Source organism: Delphinus delphis, chromosome 8, assembly GCF_949987515.2.
Source record: "Delphinus delphis chromosome 8, mDelDel1.2, whole genome shotgun sequence".
Classification (NCBI taxonomy): Eukaryota; Metazoa; Chordata; class Mammalia; order Artiodactyla; family Delphinidae; genus Delphinus; species Delphinus delphis.
The window spans coordinates 47935249-47946092 of record NC_082690.1 but is presented as its reverse complement, the minus strand read 5'-3'; the positions used below and the strand labels follow the sequence as shown (position 1 = coordinate 47946092).

General features: G+C 42.4%; 1 protein-coding gene across 1 annotated transcript; it reads right to left on the bottom strand.

The window, feature by feature from the left end:
* Nucleotides 1-8797: 8797 nt before the first annotated feature.
* CCDC89 (coiled-coil domain containing 89) lies at nt 8798-9913 on the bottom strand. Its single transcript, XM_060017244.1, has one exon. It carries the CDS (start codon nt 9911-9913, stop codon nt 8798-8800), a length of 1116 nt encoding a protein of 371 aa, XP_059873227.1.
* Between the last annotated feature and the right edge of the window lie 931 nt (nt 9914-10844).

Here is a 10844-nt window from a genome sequence, read left to right as displayed (position 1 = left end):
TATAGTTTGCCTATGCACTCATGAAGTATAATCTGTAAAAGGTAGGAACTAAGACCATGAGAGGATTTTTGTGATTGGATGAACATTAAAGACTCAAAAGATTGACATTGTCTAGGGTACTATAGGATTATGTTTACAAGTGCTACATATTTGCATGGATTATGTTCAATTCTCAGTGTGCTAGCTGTATTTCCATTCCTTTCCTCTCAAAAAACCATTTCTGAATGTAAATGAATGAGAATTATAGTACTGTGGACTAATCTGGAATCTGATTTATTTTATTTTAAAATGACCAACATTTGTAACCAACTAAAATAGTAACAAATTACTGGTATGCCTCCCAACTAATCAACCCCACAGTTGCAGCCCCTGAAGTTGAGATTTGCTGCTCTGTTGGGGAAAGGGAGAGCAGGTGTAGAGGAAGTTTGGGCATTAGAGATTTGGAAGGGTAGGACCAGAGCTTTTCGTGTTCTGTTGGGAAGGACTCCACTTCTCAGGTGGGAAATGGTCTTATCTCTCACCCCAGGCACCCCAGAGCCAGACCTTGGCTGAGCTGCTCTTGCTTCCCATTGCCAGTTTCAAATCATTTCTCTTCCTCTCTCCTTCACAAACCTGAGCTCTTTATTAACTTTGATTTTTTAAATATTGAAAATCTGCAATCATACAGAGCTAGAGAAAAAAGTATGCTGAATCCCTTGTATGCTCCTCCAAATTTAAGAATTATTAAAATTTTGCCACACTTGCTTCATCCCCCTGCCTTTTTTTCCCCCTGAAATATTGGAAAATAAAAATCCTTGACATATGTCATTTTATCCCTACACACATCACTATACATGTTTAACAATAAGGTCATTATTTCTGTAACCACAATGTCATGATTGCAACTAGTCAAATTATTATGAATTTCTTGGTATCATCTAACCCCAGTCAATATTCAATTGTGTCAAAAATTTCCAGCTACAGATGGCTTGATTGAATAAGGACCCAAAGAATTCTAATACATTCCTTATATCTCTCAAACCTCTTTTAATCTAAGACAGCATTCCTCCACCCCTTTTCACCAATGCCATTTGATTTTCTGAAGAAGCCAGGTCAGTTGTCCTGTTCAATGTCCCATTATTCTATATTTGTCTGTTTGCTTTCTGGTACTGTTTTACTTTCCCCTCATCCCCATATTTCCTGTAAGCGGGAAGTTAGTTCTCAGGGCTTAGTTAGCTTAAGGTTCAACATTTTTGGCCGGAATACTTCCAAGAAGGCGCTGCTCTTCATGGTGAGTCACCTCAGGAGGCATATAACATCTAGCTTTCCTGTTTTTAGTGATGCTAAGATTGATCAATGTTTTCAAATGGTGACAGTAAAATTCTCCATTAACCTTTCTCCTAATGGTTTCATCTAATGATGATCAGTGCCTGAATAAATTATTTCACTACTTTTATTACCTGGGATTCTTTTATTATCTGGGATTTTTCAGTGAAAAGCAACTTTATATCACCACGTATGGGCCATTTCCCCTGTGAAATACAGGGGATAGGAAAAGTAGGATAAATGCTCACTCACTGAAAGCTTTAGCTCTCTGATTTCCTCTTCACCCAGTAAGATCTTATTTAAGGATACCCAGTAAGTGACATGATTTGAAACAAGGCAGTCTGATGCCAGTGCTCCCCTTCACTCACTGCACTAATACCTTGACTAGTTTGTTGATCACAGATTTGGGTTTCTAAAGGGCGTAGTGAAAGGATTTGAGTGGGGATAGGGCATGGGGAGGATTGAGCTAAGATTTCTGACAGGGATGGAGATAAATCTGGATGTGAGCATAATTGGATTAATGTAGCCAGAGTCTCTTGGTAGAGTCTACTGTGAGTGCTTATTCTGCAGCCTTAGATGGTGTGGCTATTGTGAAAGCAGTTTTCTTACCAAGAACAGGAAGTGCTATGAAGGCTTCTGAACTTCTTTTTAATGTTTTCCTCCTCTCTGCTCTTGGACAATTCTTATACATTATATAGGCTTTAACTTAAATGCCACTTCTAGGAAAAGCTTTCCCTAACCTCTTCTACCTTATGTTAAGAAACCCTGCTATGCACTCCCATGTCATCCTATCCTTTAGCATTTTCTTCTTACCCACTAGGATGCAGATTCAGCGAGGATAAGGTCTCTGCGTCGCTCACGTTGTGCCCAGCATTTAACATAATGCCTAGACAATAATAGGCTCTCAATAAATACTTGTTACATTAATGAGATATATTAAATAAATTAGTTATTAATTAAAATTGAATATCAGAATGGCTTGGCCTGTCCTACCTCTACATCTTTTTTTGTCTGTTAGGGCAAAACCAAAAACCAACACCCAAAGCCTAAAAACTTGAATAGATGAGAAAATAGGCTTTCCAAAATCTAAAATTTAGGTCTCACACAGACATGTGAAAATCCATGAGAAAAGTTAATACATTTAAATCTTTATACTTAGGAGAGAAATAGGAATCATAGGAGGCACTTCTTAGGGTAGAAAAAGATACTGTCATTAGCCGTATGTGGCTGAACATTAATGAAATCAGCAGCTTCCAGCTGAATGGCCTGACCCAGATCTGTCAGGCCATATTTGGCTCTATAGAAAATATGTCTTGTCTACTCAGTTCTTGGGGAAAGAAAAATCTGTAGGCTTTTTGAGTCATCTGCTCAGAAATACAGCTTATTGGGAAGCAATTATGCAGAAGATATTTTTTGTTTTTAATTTTAATATACATGTGCATATATATATATATTTTTTGAGGGGGGGTGCGGCTGTGCCGTGCACCTTGTGGGATCTTAGTTCCCTGACCAGGGATTGAACCCAGGCCCTCGGCAGTGAAAGCACAGGGTTGTAACAACTGGACTGCCAGGGAATTCCCAATTTTACTATATTTTTAAAGAGGTGATATATTCACATGGTTCAAGAGTCAAATGATACAAAATGGGATAAGTTGAGAAGTTTCCTTCACACTCCCATCCTTTACCAGCCCTGTCCCCACACTCATCCACACCATTAATAACACTTTCTTTTTAGCATTTCTTTTTTCCAATATTTATTTATACAGATGGGAGTACATATGTTTACATTCTTATCCCCCCCATTCTCTCCCCCTTACACAAAGTAATATATGATAGATATTCTGCACCCTGTTTGTTTTTTTTAATAAATTTATTTATTTTTGACTGTGTTGGGTCTTTGAGCTGTGCGCAGGCTTTCTCTAGTTGTGGCAAGCAGGAGCTACTCATTGCGGTGGCTTCTCTTGTTGTGGAGCACGGGCTCTAGGCTCTTGGGCTGTAGAGCGCAGGCTCAGTAGTTGTGGCACACGGGCTTAGTTGCTCTGCGGCATGTGGGATCTTCCCGGACCAGGGCTCGAACCTGTGTCCCCTATATTGGCAGGCGGATTCTTAACCACTGCACCACCAGGGAAGTCCCTGCACCCTGTTTTTTTCCCCTACATATATCCTGGAGATATTTCTATTATCAGTGTACAGCGAGCTTCCTTTTTCTTTCTTCCTTTTTCTTGCTTTTCTTTTTTTTTTTTTGCATTTGCAATGTATTCCAAGGTATGGAGGGCCCACAGTTTATTTAATTGTTTCCATATTGATGGTATGTAGGGTATTTCCAATCTTTTGCTATTACAAACAATTCCGTAATGAATCATCTTAAACATGAAAGGGAAGATTATTTTACACCAGTGCAAGTAAGAGTGGATTAGAAGCATTAAATAGGGAGAGTCTGACAAATAGCTAGGATAAGTCCCTTTGTTGAACTGAGGAGTGAGGGGGTTGGAGAAGGGGCATTGTAGTTAGTTGAATGTGTAATGAATGACCAGGGAGTTCTGTCCAAGGGGAAATTTTTTTCTTGGATTAGTTTTTGCCAAATGGGATAAACAGAAGGTTTGAAAAGAACAACATCAAGTAGCCCTAGGCCCTTACATTTAATAAGATGTTCTTAATGTTTGGAAAATAATATCCAGTTTGTCCTTAAGGAGATGGAAAAATGATTAGAAAATTCCATTCTTGGCCACCTCCCAAAATTCCAACAACTTTTTTAAGAGGCTGAGATTGAAAGAAAAAAAGACTCCCTGCCTGATAAAGCCCTGTCAATCTAAGCAGATGTGGTACAGCAGACACTGTTGGTGGCCCACCCAACATCCATCTCCCTTCATCCTCTCTGGCAAAGTCCTGCTTTTGCCAGGTAGCCCCATGTGCTATATACCACAGAGATTGGCTTCATTCCTGTCCTATCCAGGATCCAGGCAGATCCTGATTGGTCCAAGTCAGTCATGGTGGCAACATTGCCCATGAAGATGTTTGGTTGGGGTATTTGCATATGGCCCAATTTTGGCCAATAATAATGAAGACAAGTCATCTGGTCAGCTTTGGGGAGAGTAGTTAGGGTCGTGGCCCTTTTTCCTTTATTCATGTGCCAAGAGGTAGTATCTGAAATGTCTGCCCAGTTCTCTTCATCTTGTCATAGTGGGGAACAGAGAATCATTCCTTCCCCGACCCAGCCACCGCTACTCCACAGGTATCTGAGTCAATGAGGGCTGGATAGAACAGCAAGCACCCGCGCAGGTATTCCTTCAAACAATGTTCTTTAAAGGTTTAACGTCAATGTAGTGGAGTTGGGGAGAAATAGATTTTCTATCAATACTTTGTTCATTAGAAACAAATTAACTTCAGTTAATTTTCACTAAGTGAAACAGAGACAGTGTTGTGAAGACATCAGCCAGTCAGTTCATTTTTCCTGTAGTTCTCCTTCCTTTTCTAGCTCTCTTTGATTTTTTTTTGAACCAGACAAGTTCCTTAGAGGCACACTGAAGGGCTTACAGTGTAGGTAACACAAAAGATCACACTTAGCTACACAGCACTAGTCACACGTTATTTGGTTTTAGAATCTCTGTTCTATGGATTTTCATTTTAGGGTTACTGCTTGTGGATGCCACAGACAAATTCACTGGGGATCTAGGTCTGCTTTAGAAAGTTTTGTTGTTTTGTTTTTAAATTTCTCCTCAAGGGCAGTAATTTGGAGGTGGCTGATTTACATTTTGACAGTTTGTTCCAATGATAAGCATGGCTTTACAGATAAGCATACCACAATAACTAATCTAGTTGCCCATGCCCTAATCTGGTCTGGGTCACAGATTAAATACGAGATAAGCACTGAGAGTGGAATTACAAAGTGCTGTGGAGCACAGAGGGGGAAAAAAAACCCAAACAAACAAACAAACAAAAAACGTTGCCCTTTTGTGGCTGGTTAGAAGGTGGTTTGTATACTGGGAAAAAGCATGGGTTTTAGAGCCAGAAAGCAGGTCCAGCTACATAATTTGCTGTGCCCAGCATAAAATGAAAAGGTGGAGCCCCTTGCCACACAATTATTAAGAACCTCAAGGCAGCAGCAGTAGAACCAAGTGCAGGGTCCCCGTGCAGGTGGCACGCCCATGAAGCCGGTCCTCCCAGAAGGGCTTGGGTTCAAATCTCACCCCTGCCACCCCAAAACTTGCTGGCTTTGGGCGAGTCACCCTCTCTCTCTGTGTCTCATTTTTATCTATGAAATAGTGATAACTGAACCTCCCTTGAAGAGTTGGTATGAGGGTGACATGAAAAGCACTTGACACATGATAGGTTCACATTACTCTTACTTTCTTCCTTTGTGTTGTGGGCTCCTTTCCTCAGCTGTTCTCTAGGCATCCATCTTTAACCTTCTATTCTCATTACCCACTTTCTTTTCAATATCTTTCAAAAGGGTATTAGAGTGAGCATTATGAAATGGCCCACATCTAATCATTTGTAACCTACAAAGTGGCAATTTTATATGGTTCAACCTAACACAGACTCCTTAGCATGACTGAACAGTATTGTCCTTAGACCCGGGCAACTGAGACCCTTTCTTTGCGCCCACGTTTTAGGGAGCATGCACCTTACCCATCCCCCATGCTCTTCCAGACGCACCCTTCCCTCCTAATGAAGAGCCCAGGTGGCAAGTCCTCTACTAGCCCACACTCCTGTACGAGGATCCTAGAATTCCCTGCTCAAATGGCCCTCAGGACCCGCTTGGCCTTTGCCCAGGAGCCTCTTCCTCCTCCTCGCAGGCTGGGCACAAAAGTTGAATGGGAGAGATCACCACCCCACCCGACAGCTGTTTGGGCGGAGCTTGCACGGGCCAGCGTGGGTGGAGGAGGGGGCGGGAAAGAGAGGCTGGCACGCATGCGCACCAGTCTCTTCGCTAATCCGCCCGAACCTGCATGGGAGGCGGAAGAGGGCTCGTCTGTGGCTCCTGTTTGTGCACTTGCCAGTCTCCTCCCGCCTCTCTTCTCTTATTTCTATCTGTAGAGATGCTTCTCCGCACCTCCTCCCAACTACTTATGATTTCCAAGTATTCTGGACATTTTTTAAAACCTCGATGCTGTCTGAAATCTTTCTCCCTTTTCAATACCTGATAAAATTCTACTAGTTATTTAAGAACCAGCTTATATATCAACTTCTGTGTTAGTCATCCCGGGCAATCCTCTCTACCATCCCAACCCTTACCCTCAGGCTTTTAACTGGTGTGTGTGTGTGTGTGTGTGTGTGTGTGTGTGTGTGTGTGTGTGTGTGTGTGTGTGTGTGTTTTACCCGCTGTGATCTCATAACACCCCTTGTGAAAACACATTACACTGTATGTGACTGCTCTTTTGCCCCTGGGCTAGACTGTGTGGGAGCTCTTCCAGGGCAGAAAACATGCTTCTTCATGCTTATTCTCAGTGCCCACCCCCAGAGCTTGGTACTCAGTAGACAGTCAATAAATCTTTCAGTGTGATGTTGTCATCAAAATCCCGGCTCCCCAGGGACCAACTGGCCTTGAGCAAATTACTGAATCTCAATTTCCTCTTCTTTGAAACAGAAATGAACACTATTACCTTCTTCAGTGTTGCTAAGGATTAAATAACACAATATATTGAAAGTGCTTCAGTTCAATGATAAATAGTATGGACTCAGTAAAGGGTAACCTTAATCAGCTCCTATATATTCTGATTCTTGGTAATGTGTAAGAGGAAGTAAATAGTCCTTTCATGCCAGCAAGGTGGATCCTTGGAATTTATATTTAATACCACAATCTTAATAGAACTGTGAGAAAATAGGTTTTAAAAATTGCTTTAGGTAAGGCAAGTGATGCTTAAAATTGTTTATTAAAAAGGTACCAAGTAATATTTTTTAATAAATTCAAATCATTAGGTAACTCTTGGCACTCTTGGCACTAAATGGGTGAGAAAAATACTACACTGCAATCTATTTTGGGAAGTATTCATAATAATGCTTCTATGTCAACTAAATACAGGGAAATAAGGAAGCATAAAGTATAGTTTTACATCTACCTCTTTAAGAACTTTGCATAAATATAATAACTATTATCTGTTTTTATCATTACACATTTAAGTATTCCTACAAAAATGATGTAAGTATACATATATACATTCCATTTAGATGGGTTTTTTTATAAAATGAAAGAGTTGCAAGAAAGTATGTTAATAGAAACACAACAATCACTATGTGTTGCTATAGGTATCATATCCAGTGTGCTATGATCTATTACCCCAAACTGGGGACTTTTGTCTATTAGCATATTGTGCAATATTAAATGAAACTACTGATATTTGCTTTTTTGTACCTCTAAATCCTGTTTTTATTAAGGAGAAAAACCAAGAAAATGGAATGTGATCTAAGCTTGCAGGAAAAATTAAAATGGGTTGATTTTACTTACTTGAATCTTATTGCTCATATAGACTGACTATAATAAAGTTTGCCTACTTTGGAAAAGAATTTAACTGACTATAATAAAGTTTGCCTACTTTGGAAAAGAATTTAATGAGCTCAATTTTTGTTCTCTGAGCTAGTGTGACTAAAATAAAATAGAAAGGATACTGCCATAAAGCAGGTGAAGCAAGCAACTCTTTGGTCCGTTGCAAAATCAGACACCTTTCTGCAAGTTATCCATGCTATTAATATGCTATTAACTGTTATAGCTTACAGTCTCAACTATGGGAGATTACAAGCCTACCTATCTACAAGGGCTAATTATGCTAGTTTTTTCTTTTCACAGTAACACATCCCATTGCACTTTTAAGATTCACTCAAGGGGACTTCTCTGGTGGCGCAGTGATTAAGAATCCGCCTGCCAATGCAGGAGACATGGGTTCGATCCCTGGTCCGGGAAGATCCTACATGCCGTGGAGCAACTAAGCCCGTGTGCCACAACTACTGAGACTGCACTCTAGAGCCCTCGAGCCACGACTACAGAGCCTGCGTGCCTAGAGCCCGTGCTCTGCAACAAGAGAAGCCATCACAATGAGAAGCCCACACACCGCAACAAAGAGTAGCCCCCGCTCACCACAGCTAGAGAAAGCCCGTGTGCAGCAATGAAGACCCAACACAGCCAAAAATAAATAAATTAAAAAAAAAAAAGATTCACTCAAGTCCATAATGGCTGCTAATTTTAAAACTTAGGACACATGAAGATACCTGAGGTTGAGAATGAATGAGTTATGGGGGAGGTGGAGATACTGATAGCAAACTTAGGGAGATTTCAAAGGCACAGAAAGAAATTTGGTTAATCTCGTGTATTCTAGGTGGTAGGACTGAAAATTGGTGTTATCCTGACAATGGCAACAACAATGTCATAGTAAAGTAGTTTTTCATTGAGTGGTCTCTTGTACTTAAAAGTAGAATAAATGGAATCCCATCTTTACTCTTGCCACAAGGCACAAATACTTGATTTCTAAATTGGAGGCCAGAGGAACCAGAAGCTTCCTTATGGAAAGAGATGGCGGAGTTTGGCGTTGAGTTCTCTCTCCTTGCTTAAAAGATCCAGGCTGTGCTTTTTGAAGGCTTCTGACTGCAGCCTGAGTTCATCGTAGGCCTTCTGGATCCCATCTAGCCTGCGCTGGAGTTCCCGGACTCTCAAGTTACTGTCCACGGCCACTGCCTCTTGTTCAAACCGCTCTAGCGCACGCCTCCTGGCCACATCGGCCGTCTCCAACTTCTCCTCAAGCTGGCGGATCTCTGCTTGCTTGTTCTGAAGCACCTTGCCCCTCTCCATGGACAGCTGCAACAGCTCGTCTTTCTCACAAGTGACGGTCTGCAGCCTGGCCTGCAGCTCCTGGTTCAGCTGGCTGTGTGCCTCCTCGGCCTTGGCCATCTGCTCCATGGCCTGTTGGTGCTGCTGCTTGAGGCTCTGCAGCTGGCTGCGCAGCTGCTCTGTGTCCTTGGTGTGGGCGCAGGCCTGCTGGCTCTGGAACAGCTCCAGCAGTTCCTTCTCTCGGGCCTGGGCCTGGCAGGCCTCCTGAGCGCTCCTCTGTGTCAGAGACTCCAGCTCCTTGGTGAGGGCCTCACTCCGGGCAGTGAGCTGCAATACTTTGGCCTCCTGGTCCTTCAGAGCCTGGCTGAAGAGGTGGTCATTCTCCATCCTCAGCTTCTCATTCTCCTCTCTCAGCTTGATGTTCTGACTTTTGTGTTCGTCCTTGAAGCGGATCATCAACTCATGGTTGGCTGCCAGGGTCATAAAGCGTTCCTCCAGCCTCTGGGCCTGCTCGCTCTTGGCCTTCAGCTTCTCAGCATCCTGCATCCTCTTCTCCTCCAGCTCTGTGTTGAGCAGCTCCAGGATCCGGCAGCGCTCCAGGGCCTCGTCTGACCTCCGCTTCAGTATGCAGATGAGCTGGGACTGCTCCTGGATGCGGGAGTACAGCTTCGCCTTCTCACTCTTCTCCTCTTCGGACAGTCCCCGGAGGTTTGCCAAGGCTTCCCTCAGACCATCCAGTTCCTTAAACTCCATCTCCTCTTCCTGGTTTTCTAGATTTTTGTTTTGCTTATCTAAGGGTTCTTCAGAGGGTGGGGTGTCCATCCTGAGAGCCGTCTCTTCCTGAGGCATCAGCACTCTCCTCTACTGTCGGCTGACTGCACGGCCTCCCCCTCCAGATTTCAAAAGCCACGGTGTTGCTAGGGACTCCTGGCAATGTCTAGCAGTCGTTTTTTCACCCAGTAAGGAGCCCTGTGATTGGTGGACAGGTCTTCAGAATGCTGTGAAGTAACCACAGGGGGACTCCGGTGAGTCCAGAACCAATCTGGTCAGGTTATACTTGCCTATCTAACCAGTCACAGCTCTCAGCCCAGTGTCTGGCCTGTACTGTACAGAGATGCCAAGCCCACCTGATTTCCAGCCAGCATCAGGGGAACAAGTCTGACTCCACATAATTTCTTGTGGGAGTAAACAAATCAAGCAGTGGTGACATAGTCCTCTTCCCTCTCCCGGCTTCAGTGGTCATGAGAATAAAGTCCTCTCTGTGGAAAGTGTTGGCTCCTTAAAAAATTTGCAATCTATAAATACAAAGTAGCAGTAGTACTCTGAGAGCGGTGATCCTAAATGGCTGTGAGTTTGTACCTGTAGTGTTTAACACACCTCAGAGAAAGAGCAAACCCCAGAGAAATTTCTTTCGTTTCCCGAAGCATTGTCCCCAACTGGGAATACATTTTATTAGCTATTCAGCACTCCCTGTTTTACCCACTGGCACAATAGGGTTACAGAGAAAAGCTTAATGGACAATATAGACGTGATAAACATTAAAACAGAAAAAAGAATCAAATGAGGCTTACCTTATACACACCAAAGTCAATTCCAGATGGATTAAACAGTTAAATGTAAAGACTAAAATGAAAACGAAGTATTAAAAATGGAAACTAGAGGAAAACAAAGGTAAGTATTAAAGTTCTGGGTCAGGAAGGACTTTCTTAGCTTAAATATTATGTAAGAGATGAATAAGGTAACACTCAATTTGACTTAAACATCTAAAGTTATATATAAT